General features: G+C 40.5%; 1 protein-coding gene across 3 annotated transcripts; it reads right to left on the bottom strand.

Annotated features, from left to right (window-relative positions):
• Positions 1–799: 799 nt before the first annotated feature.
• Positions 800–12,232, bottom strand: GHITM (growth hormone inducible transmembrane protein). Of its 3 annotated transcripts, none has more exons than XM_065843393.2 (9): positions 12,138–12,232; positions 10,568–10,727; positions 8,700–8,799; positions 7,331–7,442; positions 5,897–6,038; positions 4,866–4,974; positions 3,599–3,787; positions 2,849–3,020; positions 800–2,019 (listed from the first exon to the last, which is right to left on the bottom strand). In XM_065843393.2, the coding sequence occupies exons 2-9, from the start codon at positions 10,694–10,696 to the stop codon at positions 1,932–1,934; spliced, it is 1,041 nt and encodes a 346-aa protein (XP_065699465.1). In that variant the 5' UTR covers positions 10,697–10,727; positions 12,138–12,232; the 3' UTR covers positions 800–1,931. The 3 variants fall into 3 exon arrangements, with proteins under 3 accessions (XP_065699465.1, XP_065699467.1, XP_065699466.1); XM_065843395.2 differs by having other exon boundaries at positions 12,151–12,220; XM_065843394.2 differs by having other exon boundaries at positions 12,114–12,205.
• Positions 12,233–19,059: the final 6,827 nt, after the last annotated feature.

Here is a 19,059-nt window from a genome sequence, read left to right as displayed (position 1 = left end):
AGGGTTATCAGACTTTGCTGTTGGTCTCACTTTCCATGCAAAGACCTCCCTTAAGTAGAGTGCTGTGTTATACAATTTACTGTTTCAAACAATCCAGGATCCTCCTCCTCTTGGTTCAGAGTCAACCTCTAAAACTTTGTCCTCAGAATCCACATGAGTTTTACCTGAGTTTTCTTAAAAATTATTATTACAGGCACAAGCACTAGAATTTTGTTGTAAGACAGCTCCCTGTAGATTTCAGAATTTGAGGACAAGCACACTGCTATGTTCAACTACAGCAACAGTATATAGAAATTGATTAACCATGAAATTGCTTAAAAAGATAAAACACTCTGAACAGGCTACATACACTTCACAGGATCCAGAGTTTTCTTTCTCTTAAGTACTACAGAATTTCCTTCAGCTGTGATAGTGCCAGGAACTAGATTGTGCTGTATCATCTCTGGGTACAACAAGGTTCTTCACAACTCACTTTCTTCCCTGCGATTGCAGAGACCAAAAATACTACAGTATGTGATAGACATAGAAAGCAGCACTGGCTGCAGTCAGTAGCCAATGGGTTACATTAACAGCACCACCTGAAGCAAGTGTAGATCAGTACTTCCACCTGGAAGACCTCCCCAAAGAGATGATAGCCAGTGAAACTAGAAAACACATTAGTAGATTTTTTTTTAAACAGAGTATACACTCTTACAAAAGAAATTGTAGAAAAAAAATATTTAGAGTACTCTTCACAAAGTTATTAGTGCAAAGGTACTAAAATATTTCTGTTAACACAGGGAAAGTGAGATTAGTCAACTCATGAGGCTAGAATTTTATTTTTCCGTAAATCAATACATACACATATTTACTAGAAAGTCTGAGTTGTTGACATTAGCTCAAAACTTTCTTGTGCCCAAGAAGTCACCTTTTATTCCAACATACAGCAATAGAATTTGGTAAGTTTTTTAATGTTAAATCAATTTCAAGGATAGGGAACATTTCTTTAAGACCAAGCTAAACATACTAATATGGAGAAAAGTTGGAAACAGACTAAAATATACAACAGTGTGGTAAACCTATTATACCTGGGTTTACAGCAGGCCATCCTCAATTGCCTCTCTCTGTGCTAATTGTACACACTTTGAAGAAATGAGCACTAGGAGCTCTTCTGAAGGACAGGGCTCTGCCTGCAATATTGAAATTTAGTGACTGGAATAAAGACACACCCCTATTGCTATTCCACAATCTGATAAACATAGTATCAAAAGAACCACATTATTATATGCAGTCAACATTAAAGCTAGGAGTTTTCAGGTGTGCTCCAGAATGAGACTGAAGTTCATACTGGACAAATGCTGCATAGTTTTCTCATCCTGCCTCCTTCATATTTTTTGGTCACATCACCTGTCAAATCAAATGCGTTTCTGACAATTGCTTAAACCTCTTTGAAATTTCTGTCAGGGTAGATGTCACTACTGCATTTAGTGCCATATCCCATTTGTTCAGTTCTTCTTAATGCGTCACTAAAATATCGTTTATGCAATCTTAACTGAAAACTGGTATTTCAAAAGCATTTCATGAAGTAGCTTCTGCTCCTACCTGCATATGGGATACCAGTTCAGATATTACTCCCTTTACTATGCAGTAACAGTCAAAAAGAGTTGAATTGCTGTCAAGCCCATGAAAAAGCAGATAGCGTATTTTACTGATATATTAAAAATAATTTACTTTCACAAAATAATGTACAATTAGAAGCAGTTCACACTATTTTAAATGCAGAGCTGGAAAGTGTTTGAGGAAAACTATTAAGTCTGAATCACAGTGCACTGAAACTATATGCTGAAATGCTCTAAACTTCTGACTTGCAGCAAAACTGCTGTAACAATAGATTTTTATTTAGTATGTGCAGTAGGTGGGCTGTCAAGACAGTTGCAAAGAGGAGTCGTGGTTTACTTTCTCCTGCCACCTCCACCACCTGCAAGCATGGTGGCCACCCGAATGAAGATGTTCAGTGTATCTGTGTAGATACCCATGCACCTAGGAAACAGGAAATCAAAGTTAGTATTGTTGAACAGAAAAAGTATCATTCAGCATTTTACACCACTATACTTCATTTTCAAAAACCTTCACGAAGCATCTATAACAAAACCCAACTATGACTGTCCTCAGTGTAAAAAAAACCCTGTATTTTTGTTCTACCATCCCAGGAACTATTCACAGAAGCCTTAACAGACAGTACACTGTTCTCACACAGTAGTCCCCCTGATTTTATGCTATACTTTTATCTGTTTATCTTCAAGAATTTTGAAGAAGGTCAGTATTATTCTATTTTAAGAAACCAGAATCAAGGAGGTAAACAAATCACCTAAGGTCAGACAGACATCTACCAGGAAGTTACTTGTTAGTCAGACTTGGTCCTTACTGAGAGTCAATTAATCCTTCCTTCCCCATCTATCACACTGTCGAAGCTTTTTTATTATCAACAAAGACTAGTGAATATAAAGTGACTGTGAAAGAGTTAACATTTTTTGTCTCGGCTGATATTGACTGATATTTTCAGAAAGCAGCAATAAATTCTCTTAGCAATGTTTCAGGAAACAAAGATATGATTTAAAAAGTACTGCTGGAGGCACATGATACCACACATTCAATCCCCTTTCTCTCATTTCAGGCAGATGCCTTCAGTTTTAACTCCACTAGCTATTTCCGCTTTGTATTTTTTAACCCTGTGATTCTTCACATTTAACAGCAATACGCTTTAGAACAATAAACAAAAGGTCTGGCTGCTTTAAAAGCATACTTCAATATAGCTTGAAGCAAATTCTTACATAGACACTGAGATTAGCTGTATTAACACAACACTTACGCATTGATTGGATCATATTTTGTTATTCCATAATACGGAATAGTTTCTGCACGCTTGATAACATGCTGCGTATCGTAGAGCAGGAACATGCCAAAGAGCACTAATCCACCATAAACTGCTACCGAATACAAGCCAGCACCAAAAGCAGAAGTAGGGGGCAAGAACATGGATCCTGGAGAAGAATGTAAAATGTTAAAGTAAGTTACTCTGTGTATCTGCTACTCTCAGTTGGGTCAAACTTCAGTTACTAGAGCATACATTTTTCAATGAGTACTCAATTCGTGGGGCATTATGGATATCAAGTGCTTTAATATACCAGCTGAAGATCTCACATACACAACCTGATCCACTAATTCTGAACACCCTAGAGAATCACGTGTACTTTTCTTCATGTGAAAGTACTTCTGCTCCTAGGACTACAACAATGCCTAGAAACACAAACACATAAGGGAGAAGAAGAGTGGATCAGAAACTAAGATCATGTTTACTGTCTTCCCCTGTCACTGACTGTAGCTAAAAATACAAGCCACCATTATCAGCCATTTATCAGATCAACATTTGCCAGAACTCTAACTTATGTTTGTCTGGAAGAATGAATTTAATAGAGTATTTTCTACTGTGCTAGAGCTGAAAAGGCTATTTAGCGCAAATCTTAACTGGACAGACTAGTCTGCAATTAAATGTGAGCTGAATCTTAGCTCCTTAAGTTTGTAACCTACTTTATCTGACAGTATTGAAACAATATTTTACCAATTGAAGAGGCAAGAACAAAGCCTAAGCCTATTCCAAGCGGTCCTCCCATGTTGAGAAATTTTTCACTTGGAGCACACATGGCCACAGTTGAAAGCCCTCCAACGATTCCGGCTGTATACCAGGCAGCTCTGATCAGCAAAGGACCACCCAAGAAGGCTAGAGGGGCCACCACTGCACCCATGACACCTAGCCAAAGGAAAAGAAAACATCACCTGTAAGATTTGGAACAGTTCTAGTAAAAACAACACCTACCAAAACAATTTGATTTTCCAGTCCGGTAACATGTTCAAACTAATCCACTTATATGAGAAAACACCCACGCACTTGATCATGTGTCCATCTAGAAGGGAGCCCAGTAAACTGGCAACCTTAAGTTCAATGACCTGCTTTTATCTATTAATAGCTCTGGAGAATTCTTCAGGGAGTTGATCTTTGAAAGAAAGCTTAATACCAGTCAACATATCGTTCTGTTCAAAACAGAACTGGTAGGAGATGCAGGATAGATTTCTGTCACAATAAGTAGTTAGGCAAGTAAGACAGACTTTTTCTAAAGTCTTGTATGAAACCTCTATCTAATCAGTTAATGTCATATTAGGTTACTTAATAATAATCATTAAAATAAACACAATAAACAGAATTTCTTCTTGATAGAAATGCTAGCTCTGGAGAGGCAAATACAATTTCAGTGCCTAACATCCATGTGTCTTTCCTGAACCATAAGTTACTTCTCACAAAACAGTTCTGAAAAATGATCGCCATTGTTATTTGAAGTAGGTATCATTAGTGAAAAAATAATCTGTACTTGCAGCTTTCGTACCTGATGGGAACATGTAGCTAAGAAGCTGCAGTTTAATACTAAAAATCTTATTTTTCTAGTCAGCAAATGCTTTTCTATTTTGTAAAACTAAATAACACTAAATGTAAACAACTGTGCTTATAGAAGCTCTAGTACCAGAAGGCAGTTATGAAACCAAAGCAGCTATGAAATAAACTAGTTCTATCCAGTGTGGCATATACATATCTTGAGTATGACTTTTATAAGATTATGAAAAATATTACCATTGTGCTAAGGACGTTTTAAAAAAAAATTAAAAAAAAAAAAATCTTTCTGACATTCAGGAGTTCTCATTGGTTTCTGAAAAATCTTAACTCTCCTATAGCAATATATAAAAGAAAAAACCTTAAAGTCAAAGTTTTGTTGAAGTAAAAAATCCAGTCACACTGAAGCACAAACATCTCTAAAATGGAAACTGAAATCACATACCTGAATGCATCATCCAAGCCACATGTTTAGCTACTGGACTGTCTTCATAGGGTATGGACCTGACCAACATTCCAGCACCAATCATAGCTGCAAAAGTTGCACCTATTGCCTGTAAAAACAGCATTACAGACCTGAAGTAGGTGTTAGGACATACAGTCTCTGTTCTAACCTCCCAGTCTAAAAATCAATAGTGTAATTCTGAAAACAGCAACCTAGTTCCTAATTGAAGCATGTGTCAATTTTACTCCCGTAAGGTTACAGTCAAATCTTTGCAGATCCCATGTTCCTGTTTTACTCAGTCTTCTAGGAATCTAAGTTTGGTGGTAAGAGGGCAACCATTTCTTGGTTGTGTAAGGTAAGAGAAGGAAAACATATGGTTCCATCTCTTACTGTAATCCTCATTAACCTGAAATGTTAGCATTATTTTTTTCTTGTACATTTTTCTATCCAAAGTCAATGCTCAGTTCACATACTTTTGCTACCAATGATTTTTAAACCTCACTGCCTCCTCTTATTGATGATTCCGCTCAGAATCCTTCAGCAGCTAGCAAACTGGTCAGAAACATACAACTTTGGTTGATCACCAACAAATATACAATTAATCTCTGTAAAATACTGTACTGCTAGCATCTACCTATTACTGTTCCACTACAGCTTTCAAGGAGCTATACAGAAGAGCACATGGAGGAGTAAGAATACAGAAAATAGTATAATTAGTCTTGGCTATTTATAACAGGTTCTTTCTTGCATATGCTTGGTATGGGTATCACAGCACCTTGCTGCTCATGTTATTTGCCTTTGACAAACTCAAAGTACAGAAGCTGTATGTGAGCATGTAATTAAATGCATCAAATCTTACATCACAAAATATCACTAGAATACTGAAGTTGTCTTTATAGATAAGGACACTAAGGTAAGTGAAGATTTACATTATTTTCATCAAGTTGTTTATGGTTCACATTTTTTATATCATCCATGGCATCTGGAGTCATTTCTCAGCAAACATTTTTATTTTTATAACATAAGCTTACCAGCCAGGAGCCTTTTGTCATGAGGCTCATGAGTGCCGGGGATCTGCTTACTGCTACAGCAGACAGTGCCGTCAAGCCAATGCTTCCCGCAAAGTACATGTAAGTAGAGTGAATTCTGTCTTTCACATACTGCGGCCAGATACTGAAAAATAAGCAGTCATTCATAGCAGTGCAATTAACAGTATCGGAATGAAGACCAACTATGAACACAATCAAGCTGTTAAATACATTCATAGCTGTGGATATACGGGAGATTTCATAACAGTGGTGTGGTCTAGCAAGTTCTGCCATGAGTTTACCTTACAACAGGAGGCTGAACTTTCAGATCTTTCCAACTTCATGCTGGTGTAACATAACATAACTCTCTAGAAACATTACAAATAATGCTAATTATAGCTCAATTCTAAGGAGAAAGAATACCTGGGAAATAGAGTAATAAATGCTTTTTAACTATGGAAAAATAGAGAATAATGTATATATAACAACTCATTTAAGAAAAAAGTGTACAAAATGTGTACTGGGTACTAAGTAGCCCGCTAAGCAGCTCACAAGTTGCTGAGTCACAGTGCACCTGATTATCTGACATCACAAAACACATCATTTTGAGAGCTCTAACAATAGCAACAGAATTAGATGTGAATGAGAAGGTCTGCAATATGATTTGATCATACTACAGACAGGAAACTCTCTCTGCTAACACCAAGCTTAAACATAGTACACACATTTTCTCCCACTTTATTATTTTGACGCACTACTTTAAGGCTTATGGAGAAAAAAATTACAGCTTTTCATTGATACAGCTAGCAAGTATTTAATACGAATACAAATGCAAAGTAAAGCAAAGTGTCTCCAATGTGCTTCTCCCAAGCACATGTTCATGGCTAACTACGTTTTAAGTGTCAGTAACTATATGGCTCTGCCATCACAGTCAGGCTTTTGTTGGCCAAAAAGAAATACACTGAAGTTTTATGCAATATATATTTATTAGAGCAGGGCTTATGCCAAGATAAGCAGTGCGTTCAAAGGAGACTCTACTTACAACATGCTGTATTAAAATTTAATGAACAGTCCGAGAGGAACACCAGACAAAGTAGTCTTAACAATATGATTTACACAAGACTACCCTTCATAAATTATCTGTGACACATCTCTTAAGACACATTTATATACTCCTCACAAATACATTTCAAATTCAGCAACACAAAGAAACTCACTTAAGTCAATACCCATTTAAGCTTAGGTAATTTAAATTTTGCTTTCAGTTATACACTTTAAACCCCTGCACAGACAGAGATGAGGGCTTTCTCTTCAGAGCTTAGAAAACATAAGCTGTGTGTACACTGGGTAATATGAGCTAAAGAAGAGATGGATATAAAGAAGAGGGACATTTGCTTAACATACTCTTTACTTAAAAGAGTAAGCCATCTTACTTACACAGCTCTTTCAATAGCTCCAATCTCACTGGACATGCCCATTCCATAGTAACAGAGGGCCCCCAGTCCAACAGCAGCCCCTCCGGCAACAATAAATTTCCCCAGGCGATCAGCTGCATAGAGAAAAAAAAAATCCACACTCTCAGGAATGTTTTTTCTCAGCTAGGTAATAACATCCTCATGTGAGTTTTGTTATATCTGTTAGGTTACTTTCTTAAAAGTTCACTTAACTTCAAGTCACTGCGTTACCAGTTCTCAACGAGCTACACATGAAAAGCTCTAGATTCAGCCTACCAACACAATATAGCTACAGAAAACAGCGTAAGAAGAAACAAGCTAGTAACATGCCAGGTTCATTGACCTTCATTACAGTGACAGGAATTGCATCACAAAACCAGTTAACAGGTTCTCCAACAGAAGAGTTTACCTGTCACCTGATTCAGTATATCATTTCACTATCCAACTTGTTATAAAAAGTAAAAAAAACTAGGCATTGTATCCTTTCCTATTATTCACCTGCCCCTAATGCTTTCTCCTTCAAGAGCTCTTTGGCAGGAATTAGATCCAAATCAGTTTAAAAAGGGATTTCCAAAGTTCATGGGCAACAACACATGATCTACCATCAGTTTCTTACTGTCCAATTTTTAGACATACTGCCCGTGGGACACATATCAGATTACTGCCACAAACATATATCATAAAATATTGTTATAACTGAAGTAAGAGCAGCTCAGACCAAATACCTTCATCTGTGCAACCCTCTTTAAGGCTACACTTTCTCCCAACATGTTGTAGCCAGGACACCATCTAGCCAATCTACACATATTTCCTTTGTCTTTCCTTTGTCAGTTTAACACTACTACAGGACATTTACAATCTGTTCTGCTGAACACTCATCTCAAACAAACCCCTTTATAATGCACTGAAATTACCACATTAATGTACTAGTAAGCACCTACTAAGGCAATGCCTAACATAACTGTAGCACCAGAGACTTTTTTTTTTTCCAAACTGTGAAAAAATCCTTACTTTAAACAGTATACAAAGTAGATGTAGCAAGCAGTGGCATATTTTATAAAATCTGCAACTAAATCTCCATTAAGAGACAGCTGGTTTTGATGTAATAGTTCTCAGCAGCAGCTTAAGGCAGAGACAACAATAAATTTCTCTATACTGTGATGCATTTGCAGCTTTAAACTTTACAAGGAAAGACAAGCAGAGAAACTGTCTCCAGTTGCTTGAGGGAGACTCCAAAGCAAACTTACATATGAAACAATATTCTCAGTCTCTTTAATGCTTTGAAGGAAACAGCTTCCTTCAAGGAAGTTAAGCATCAAAGATTCTCAGTATTTAAAACATAGCTACTCTACCTTTAAGTGCAGTTTCTGCAGATGGCTCAAATGCTGCTTCTTTAATTTCCTGGCCAATTTTTCCACGTCTTACACCCGTTCTTACTCTGGTGGCATAACACTGTTAGATTCAAAAATAACATAAGAAAGATTTAATGAAATAAAAGAGAAAACATTTCTTATCAATTTATTTGCTATGCTTAAAATGGCTACATAGTCTCTTACTCATCTGTGCTTCTCCCCCAAAGACATGAAGCAACTGCGCTCATGGAAAACAACTAAACATTAAAGTTTAGGAACCTTTGTGAATAATATACACACATTCTAGAAGTACAGAACCAATACAGTGAATTTCAGAAGCTAAGTTTTCAGTTCTGCTAAAAAGTAAACATTTGCATTTCTTCTACTCTTGTCCCCTGTACTAAACAAGGCAATGAGGTTTTTTTCCAATGTAAAAAACATATAATATTCTTTATTTTTTTTATTTATATGTAAGAAAAGGCTTTAGTCTTCCATGTAAAAACACTCCTTATATAAACACTTCCATATTAAAAAAAAAATACTCCTACCCAGTATTTATATTTTACAGACTCTAGAATTAGAAAGGCAGTGTAAATTCTGTTTTCACATCTGCCCTTGATTTCAAGAAGAAACCTTGAATGAAGGCCTACAGACTTAGGATTTTTAAGGCTGAAAAGCTCCAAAGACAGACAGCATGGTGCTCAAAGTCCTAGTAAGCTAGAAGAACAGCAAAAATAAACTGAAGTTCAGAAACAACTTTTGAAGTTTACTTACCATTCTTCACAGAAATTTCTAAATTATTACACAGGCACCTAAGCAACTAAGGGCTTGCTCAAAGCTCTAAGATTGTTTTAACACTATAACCTGAAATCCACAAGTGTTGCTACAATCAGTAATTAGACCAATAACATTCAGGAAGTTTACCAAAGGGTTTTGATTCTGTTATGTTTTGCATCTAACAACATCTGACCCAAAGGTATAATTACGTAGTATTCCTCACAGAAGAAAAAAACAAACAAAACCCAGAAAACACACATACAAAACCAAAACCCAACAAACACAAACAAAAAACCCCAAACAAACAAACCCCACCCCCTGCAACAAAACAAACAAAAAACAACAAACAAAAAACCAACCCACACCAAACACACAAGAAAACCCCCAACACACCTGCACACTTAGGATGCTTAAAACAGTTTTCTATGCTTAAGAGAAAAAACACAAAAGAGGTGAAGAATTTGCTATTGGCACTTTCATCCAGATAATAACAGAAGAACAATGCCTCCTAACAGCTGAACTACCTGGGCAGAAAGCACGTCTGAAACTTCTCATCTTAAATAAGAATAAACTGACAGTGTCTTAGGACAGTAACAGTCCAGGTTCTAAAATTGCTGTTAAGACCCATGACAGCCCATCATAGTTCAGGAATTACTGGGCTAAAGCTTTAAACACATATTGGGACTAAAGACTGTAAAAAGAAAGTTCAAACTTCACTATAATATTCAAGATTCTTCCTTAGAAATGGGGATCTAGGAAGAGGTCAGGCAAGAATTTCTGCTTCTCCTGCCTTACATAGTAAGCCTTGTCCATCGCCAGCTACCTCCCTTTAATTCTTCCCCCACTCCCCCCAATACTTTCAACAGAAAAACAGTTATTAGAACACAAGCTACTACTTCAATTGCTCTTAAAAGCCCTGTTACTTCTAATTGAATAGTATTTTCTTCTCCAGCAAATTCAAGCAGGTACCTCAAAAAAGTAGAATTCCCATGATCATTCAAAACAAGTACTTCATGCAAAGTGATTCTTTTGGCCAAACACTCAACCCTTCAAAACATCAGCAGTCGCAACCTTTAGGAGAATTACCTTACCTGGCTAGGCTGCCACAGCCTGTATGCTTTTATATTGGAGTTCCTCAAAGCTGGGGAAGCCTGAGTAATGGTGGGGCGGATAGTCTGGCATGATACTGCCCTCAAGCACACCAGCCTTGCGGCCAGCATGGTTGCTTAGATAATTTAATACACTATGTTCCTGTAAGTACATGAGAAAATACACTTTACTATTTCACTATGTAGTTTTCAGACAAAATACACTTATACTACTTATTCCCAGCTATGATGCATCATATAGTAAAAGTGGTATTATCACTACAATACTATAACAACAGCTAGAACCTCTTAAACATGCAGTTTAACCTTGTTCTATTGATACCTGTCTCCTATTTCCATCAGTATCTTATCTCACACGGTACCTACCTGAAAACAGGACATACCACCTTTTATACATATGAATTACATCAAGACCTTCATGTACTTATGTTTGAGTTACTTTGACAACTAAATTCCATTCTGAGAAACAATTTACATAAACTTTCACTAAATAAAAATCCAATTAAGTAAATAATACATATGGCAGCAAATATTTGAGAAATGCATTTTTGTGTTTGCTTGTTTGTTGTATTTTTCTTTTAAGCTATTATTTGAAGAACTACTTAGCTTCATGGACACAGCACTCAGTCAAGGTCACATCCCAGAACACAAGTTCAGATCATCTTGTGCAGTTTTGACCAGAGATTATCAATGTGACTCATGGGTGAATCACCAGCAAGAGCAGACCCTAGCCTGTGTATCCTACTGGTATCACAAACGATGCACATGCTGTACATAAAAACACCAAAGTCCTTATAGTTACACATACCTTAATTACAGCTGCATATAACCTCTAATATTACAAGACAACCCAACTACCTGTACACTTTTTCAGCCATTTATAGATTACATATACAGCGTCCAATACAAGAGCATTCTGAATAAAAGTAACTTCAAGTACACATTAGAAATGACCACCCACAATACTGGGTACTTAGTATTAACTACAGAGAAGAGAAAATGAGAAAACAATCTTGCTGTTAGAAAAATCCATTTTGCTTTGAAGCTCAGTTATGAACTCCTGCATTTTATAACTGCAAGTACTTTCAGTCACACATCCTGTTTACACCACTAAATCCCACTCTTCCACTGACGTGATACAGTTAGCAGGAACTTACAACTTCAAGATTTTGATTTTTTTTAATTTAATGTAATATTTGAAACAAGATAACTTCAAGCATCAGATTAAGAACAAGGATGAACGACAGCAGTGTTAAAAACAAAACAAAAAGCCACCAAGATTCCAGCATGTTAACTAGCATATACAGCAGCAAGGAAACACTAACAAGTCACTGCTGCACCGAAGCACGAGAAGCCCGTTCCAGCGCGGGCAGGGCGCGGCCTGCGCCCACCTCAGGCCTGGGCCGCGCCGCGAGCCCTCATTCGCTTTCGGCCCAGGCCTGAACCGTATTCCCGCTCCCACGGGGCCGCCGCTGCGCCCTAGCGAGGCCCCAGTGACGCCCCCACAACTCCACCCGCCGCCCCGCACCTGCGTGGCCGCTCCTGGGCTTACCCGCCTGACAGACCTCTCGGGCACTGCGCACGCCAAGCCGGAAATGCACCTGAGAAACAGAAGTGACATCATGCAGCGCCACGCGCCCTCGGTGACTGGCTCGCTCACCCCACGTGACCCCAGAGCATGCAGACCCATTGGCTCGGGGAGGCGGAGTGAGGTGACGCACTGCAGCCTGTGGGAAGGGCGTGGAGCCATCTTTGAGAAGGGTGGGGAAGCTTCTGGAAGCCCGGTCTGGCAGGGCGCTTCCTGACGCAGCTCTCCGTGCCGCAGGCCGTAAATCAGGCGCTGCCCGCAGTGCCGCTGCCGCTCCCGCCGGGAGGCAGCGGGGAGCCGCCCGCTGCGCGAGGCGAACCGCGCTGGTCAGCAGCCATTTCACCTGCCGCCGTGGAGCCCCGTGGCGCCATTTCGAGTGGGGGCGCCGTCGGGCGCTGGGGCCGGCCGGGTCGCACAGCCCGGGCCCCGCCGGCAGGGGCGAGCTGCAGATGGCAGCGGGCCGGCCTGACCTCCGCAGATAACGGTCCCGAAGCCCCAGCAGATCTGAGCCACAGCGCCCTCCGCGCACAGAGAGGTGCCCGGTTGCGGGTTGCCTTGCCGAGGGCAGCCGGGCCGAGCTAGGTGCGGGGCCTGCGAGACTGCTGCTGCCGCTTGCCAGCAGGTGGCACGAGCTGTGTGAAAATAGCCGAGCGAGGCCTCCAAAGTCACTTTCACCTCACAGAGTGCAGACACCCGTCTTTTGCTTTGCGGCGTCCCCCTCCATTTTGTCAGCAGCTCCTTTGCTGACGCAGAGCTGGTCCTGGCAGCGAGCAGAGGCTCGGCAGGGAGCAGGGTTCAGCAGCGAGTGCACTCACGGGGGCTGCAGTGACAGTGGCTGGACCACGGCAGCCCCCCAGTAGTGGCTGAAGGTGTGATGGACAGCTGCTGGTTCCCGTGGCCTCTGCCTCCATGCCTTGGCCCTAATCATGGCCTTTTTGTCACCTTTGCCACTCACTGCACATTAAGTCTTACCCTGGTTAGGATGTTAGGAAGTTCAAGACCTCTTTTTCTTCCCTTTAAGGCCAGTGGTCTGGTCTGAACTGCAAGGTGTATCTCCCCCTTTTGTTAACTTCTCCTTGGGGTTACACCTCTCTGTGGTTATATTGCCTGCTTTAAAAGCAGGTGCCTGCATGCACAATAAGCACAAAATACAGCACTGTGTAGACAAATCACAGCAATAGACACTTGTGGCCTTGATGCTAGCCTTTCTCCAGGGCTAGCCCTGACCTTACCAGGGCAGTCCAGCCCTTCCAGTGGCTAAACATTCCCCTTTTGGACAAACTAATCGTCAGCTTCTTTCCAGCCGCAATCCAACTGGAGCTCTGAGGCTTTTTTGAAGCCTAACCCTAACCTTGGACTGAGCCCTAGGAAAGACAGCAGCACATCCGTGGACTATCAGTTCCTGAGGGGGATATTCTTTTTGCAGCCGTTTTGCTTCCTTTGGCAGCTCAACTCCAGCTGGAGCTCCAGTATTTCCATTCCGTTAGCCCCGACCCTAAACCTAGGCTGACCCAAAGGCTCATGATATGGCTTAATCCAAAGCCTTCATGTTGCCAGGAAAAGAATTCTTTTGGCAGCCCTATTTCTCAATTTCTAGCCCTTTTCCCAGCTGCATATCAGGCTTTCCTGTTCTGTCAATGCTGATGCGAATTCTAACCCTAGTTTGAGTTATGAGCCAGGCACCATTGAGAAACACTGCATTCTTCAGAGAACTCTTTTGGCAGCGCTGTGTTTGCTTTGGCAGCCCCTTTCCAGCCCCACTCTAGCTACAGCTCTGTGGTTTCTTTTCTCCTTGATGCTACATATGGGAATGAATCTTCACAGCCAAGTAAAACAGACTGTGAGAGCCTTGAGCAGCATCAAAGACATGTAACAAAAAAAGGTGTCAAATATAGCATTTAGTACAGAAATAGAAGGAGAGTTATGGATACATTTTGAGGATTGTGAGATTAGCTTTTCTATATCTTGGAGCCTCCTTGCTTAAACTATAAGAAAGGAAACACAGTGAACTGCTAGTTCGCAAAATGAAAGTCGTGAAAGACATCAGATGCGGGAGAGATCTAAAAGCACTGGCACATAGGGTCTTGAAGAAGAATGAAACAGAACTCAAAACAGAAGTGTGTCAGCTGCATTGGAGGGGGCCACATCTAATGGGATTCAAGATCTGATTCTTACTTACTCTGACACCGGTTTACTTCCTTTTGGAGTAAATGAAGATCCAGAGCTTTGAAGCCTGTTGCCTTGAGGTCTCCTACAACGGAAGAAAAAAATGGCAGTTTCAGGCCACGAATATGTTGTTTATTTAGAGACTTGTAGTGTTTGTTTCAGAGTTTGTAACTCTCTATAATTGTGAGGTACTAAAGAATTCATTATAATAATTAATATTTGACTTTATAATTCAGTTATTAATAGTAATAATTTACACAAGGAATCAAATTCATCTCTTTTACTACAGCAAGTAATCATATAAAAACATCCCCTGGGACTTTCAAATAAGATCCTGAATCCAGCTCTGTCCCAAAGGGTTTCTTAAATAGATAGTTTTGCCAGAAGCAACCCAAATCCACAGAGGGCCCACACTGCAGCAGATTCAGCTGTTGAGGCTTTTTCACAGAAACTTGCCTGCTAGCAGACACCCCTTTTCTACTAGATGGTGAACACATGTAAACACTCTAGCTATTAAAATTGGTGCATGAGTTGGAAAAGAGTGGCCTCTTATGTAATCAAGCCCCAAACCATCTAAGAGTTTTTAGTTAAACCAGCAGGTTGGATCCTGCCTGCTGGCACCACCGTAACATGACTGTTCCTCTCAGAGAGGACAGCAATCGCTTCAGTCCCTGTGCCACCTGCTATTGCTGCAGAGCCTCCCAGCAGCTGGCTGTGCTTTTGCAGGAGTTCAAGCTCATGCTGACAAGAGTATGGGTAACAGCATGGCAGGGAGGCTCATTGGTGAACTGTCAGCCAAATGCACACATAAAAATTTGCTTTTTAACTCTGATGCACTGTTCCTTCATGGGAGTATGTTCAAATGCACTGTGCATCCAACAGCTAGATCTGGGTCCGATGCTGTTCAGTGTCTTCGTTAATGATGGGACAGAGTGTGTCCTCAGGTTTGCAGATGATACAGAACTGGGAGGGGTGGGTGATGCATCAGATGGTTGTGCTGCCATTGAGAGGGATGTCAGCTGGCTGGAGATTTGGGCAGACAGGGATGTCGCGCAGTTCAGTGACCGGGAGTGCAAAGCCTGGCACCTGGGGAAGAATGATCCCATCTACTGACACAGGATGGGGAAGGTCTATCGGCAGAAAAAGCCCTGGGGATTCTGGTGGACACAAGCTGGACATGAACCTCCAGTTTGCCCCGGCAGCAAAGGTGGCCAGCAGTGTCATGGGCTGTGTTAGGTAGGGCCTTGTGAGTAAGCCAAGGGAGATGATCCTGATCCTTTCCCTCTGCTTGGCACTGGTGAGGCCACATCTGGAGTCCTGTGCCCAGTGTTGGGCTCCCCAGTACAAGAAATTGGCATACTGGAGAGAGTCCAGCAAAGGGCCACAGAGATGATGAAGTGACTGGAGCATCTTTCACATGAGGACAGGCTGAGAGAAGTGGGACCATTCCCTCTGGATCTTATCAATGTGTATAAATATGTGATGGTAGAGAGTAATGGAGAAGAAGCCAGACTCTTCTCAGCAATTTCCAGTGCCAGGACAAGAGGCAGTGGACACAAACTGAAGTACAAGACATTTGTATATACATAAGAATTTAAAAAATTATAATCTTTTTTACTATAAGGGTGATTGAACTGTGGGAGAGGTTGCTTAGAGCGTTTTGGAATTCGCATCTGTGGAGATTTTCAAAAGCTGACTGGACACAGTCCTGAGGAACCTGCCTGTGCAGGAGATTGGCCTGGGTGATCTCTAGCAGCCCCTGCCAACTTCAGCTATTCTATGAGCTTATGAAGGATTAACATCATGATAATTCCTGAAATATCTGAAGCACTTAGGATTTTGGAACTCGTATACACCAAAAAGAGGTGTTTGGAAAACAATAAACATTTTATCCACGTGGTATGTAAAAAAGGTGATATTTCCATAGAACCAAAATACAAAAAAAAAAAAGTATTGTTTTTTGAAAACAGGTGAACAATTGCTCAGAAATCAGAAGCATAAACAGAAAAACTTGTATTAACAAAAACTGCCTACAATTTAAATTTCAATAGGCCACGTCTTCACCTGCAGTATGTTTCACATTTGCTGGAAATCTTCTACTGCTCTAGGCAGGATGAGCACAGTTTGGTTTTAAAAGATTAATGTTCAATTAGAAATTTTGTAAGCTCAGAACACCATTGTGATGGGACTGGAGCACCCTGAGGGGATGTGTGAAGTTGGCACAGCAGGCAGTGGGGCTGGCTCTGGGCCCCTTGCCTGCTTCCCAGCCTTGCCAGTTCCCAGGAGGGAAATTTCCCATCGATGGCTGCTGCCAGGGCATGATGGACAGTGGTTTCCAGCTGCCGTGACCAAGGCGGAAAGTGGCTCTGCCTGCTTAACTCCCAAAGAGACTAGTCCAAGGTCCCCCCTCCTCAAGTCTTGGATGAGAAACATCATATAAAAGCCAGTCTGTTCTTACAGATAAATGGCTTCTTAAGGGGTTTTGTTATCTTACCATGAAAGTGAGGATCACAAGCAATGCAGTCATCTTCCAGGAGATACCACATGACATATTTTCAGCCATACGTTCTGCCTTGCCAGTCACCTGAAATGAGACAGTAAAAAAACTCTCATGTTTAGCCCAGTGCAACCCTGGAAAACCTCATAAGGCACAAAACCAGCCCATTATTGTGTTAATAAATAGGGTCAGTCTCAATTTTCAAGCTCAGGCTTTTAACTCTGCAGCTCTGGCATCCTTCTGCAGAAAAAGGCATCTCTTGTCAGTTGTTCACATGGCTGTGTTCATTGGCAGAAAATAAATAAATGAATCTATGGTTAGCACAATTTCTCCTTAGGGTAAACTCTGCTGTTGAAGTTTTTCAAATTAGAGCTGAAGAAAAATATTCTACAGGTTTTCTGGCTGTGCGGACTCTAACACTCCAGATATCTCTCCCAGCAGATTACAAGGGACTTTTGGACTTATTCTGTTCTTGTTCTTCACGTGATAAACACATATTCATTAAGCATCATGTTCTTACTTTAGATTAGATATAATTAAAACAGTGCAGTGTGAGGGAATTATGAGAAGACAGTACTGATGTCGTTCTCAAAGCCTGGCAAGAAAAAGATGCCGTTAAACAGAATATTATTTTACTATGGAAGAATAAAGTATTTGGATATAGTTCCTTCCATGCAGGAATCTGAGCTGTAAGAACAGGCTGGGATGTGCCAAAAGTGTAGTAGTATCAATATTTTCTATAGGTGTAAGAATTTTGGGGCTCTTGGTTTATTCAGCCAGATCTCAAAACACTTCAAGCAGGCAGTTGCTTCATTACAGTGGTACTGAACTGTGCTGAGACTGAGGTTAGTGTCTTATTTATGTTACAAAGTTTGCACCTCGTTAGTTTTAAAAAGCATTGTATTGAAATTTAGACTGCAGCTTTTGTGCTTTGGGAACTTCCATGTCTGTTTACATAAAGCAAGAGTACTCTGCAGACTTCAAACTTCCCAAAGAAAAAGTATTTCAGATAGAATTTGTGGAAACATGCCCATAAGTGTAGCTTTATGCAAGGAACAGGTTCTCTTGGGTTTTATTTCAGTCAAGAGAATTTTTTCCTTCTTGGGTATATTAAAGGAAGGAACATAGTATCAAGCTATGGTGATAAAGTAGCTTTTGCTCTTCAAAGCCCTAAGGGGGAAAAATGTAAATGGTCAGATCTTCTACTGAGAAATTCCTGCATCCATTGTTTTGATCATTCATATTTAGGCCCTGGTTTGTAGAAAGGATATCTGGTTTATGTTACCTAAGAGGAAACATCACCCATGTTGTATTCACCATTTTTGTAGGTGGATTCTGTATGGCTATACCAATAATCCTGATGAACTCCTGTCTCCAATTTGCATCTGTTTCCTCAGGAAAGGGACAGAGGTTCCTTTGCTACAGCCACCGTTAGCAGTACTGCCTTGTTGGAGCTGGCACAGCCAGTGCCTCATGCTTACTCTGGGTCTTTCCATGGACACTGCAGGTGCCCAGGCCTTTTCTTGCCAACTCTGACTTTGCCCCAGGCTTCCCCTTAGTCATAATTCTAACACTCCTTGGTCTGCTTCCAAGCCTGCTATGTTTTACCCTTCCTTGCTCCCAGACCTTCATCAGTCTCTTCCCCCTTCTCTTCTCTTTCCCATGCCAGCTGTGAAATGTGATGAACTCCTGCTTAAAGGCAGTTGCAATTCCTCCCTTTATTTTCCTCACAATAAGTCGGCTTACATTTTTCAGACATTAAACAGGGATTTTGACACTAAAGAGCATTTTCTTCCAGAACATACTGTGAGATTCATTCTGGCCTAGACAGCCAGTGGCCAAACTCTACCAACTACAAAAATAATCTTCAAAAATCCAAAGTTTGATATCAGGTCTTTTCCATTAATTATGTATTTTATGTCTTATTTGGAAATTGAGGGCTAAAGCATTCATTTCTATTTCCAAATTTAACCAAGATTAAAATACATTAGGGCATATAAACTTGGATGTGAAATCCCCAGTTCAGTAAATCGCTTAAGCTAGTGAGTAACTGTGATACTACTTGGAACAGCACTCTTATGTATTTAACTTAAAGCACGTGCTCAGAACTGTTGCTTTAGGTACTCAAGAGCAGTGCTTGGGTTATTCAAGTGCTCAAATATAAATGAGTGTTTTGGTGAACAAGGACCTGACATTGTACAGTCATAAATGAGTAAGAACATT

Source organism: Patagioenas fasciata, chromosome 8, assembly GCF_037038585.1.
Source record: "Patagioenas fasciata isolate bPatFas1 chromosome 8, bPatFas1.hap1, whole genome shotgun sequence".
Classification (NCBI taxonomy): Eukaryota; Metazoa; Chordata; class Aves; order Columbiformes; family Columbidae; genus Patagioenas; species Patagioenas fasciata.
This window is presented reverse-complemented; position numbering and strand designations above follow the sequence as displayed.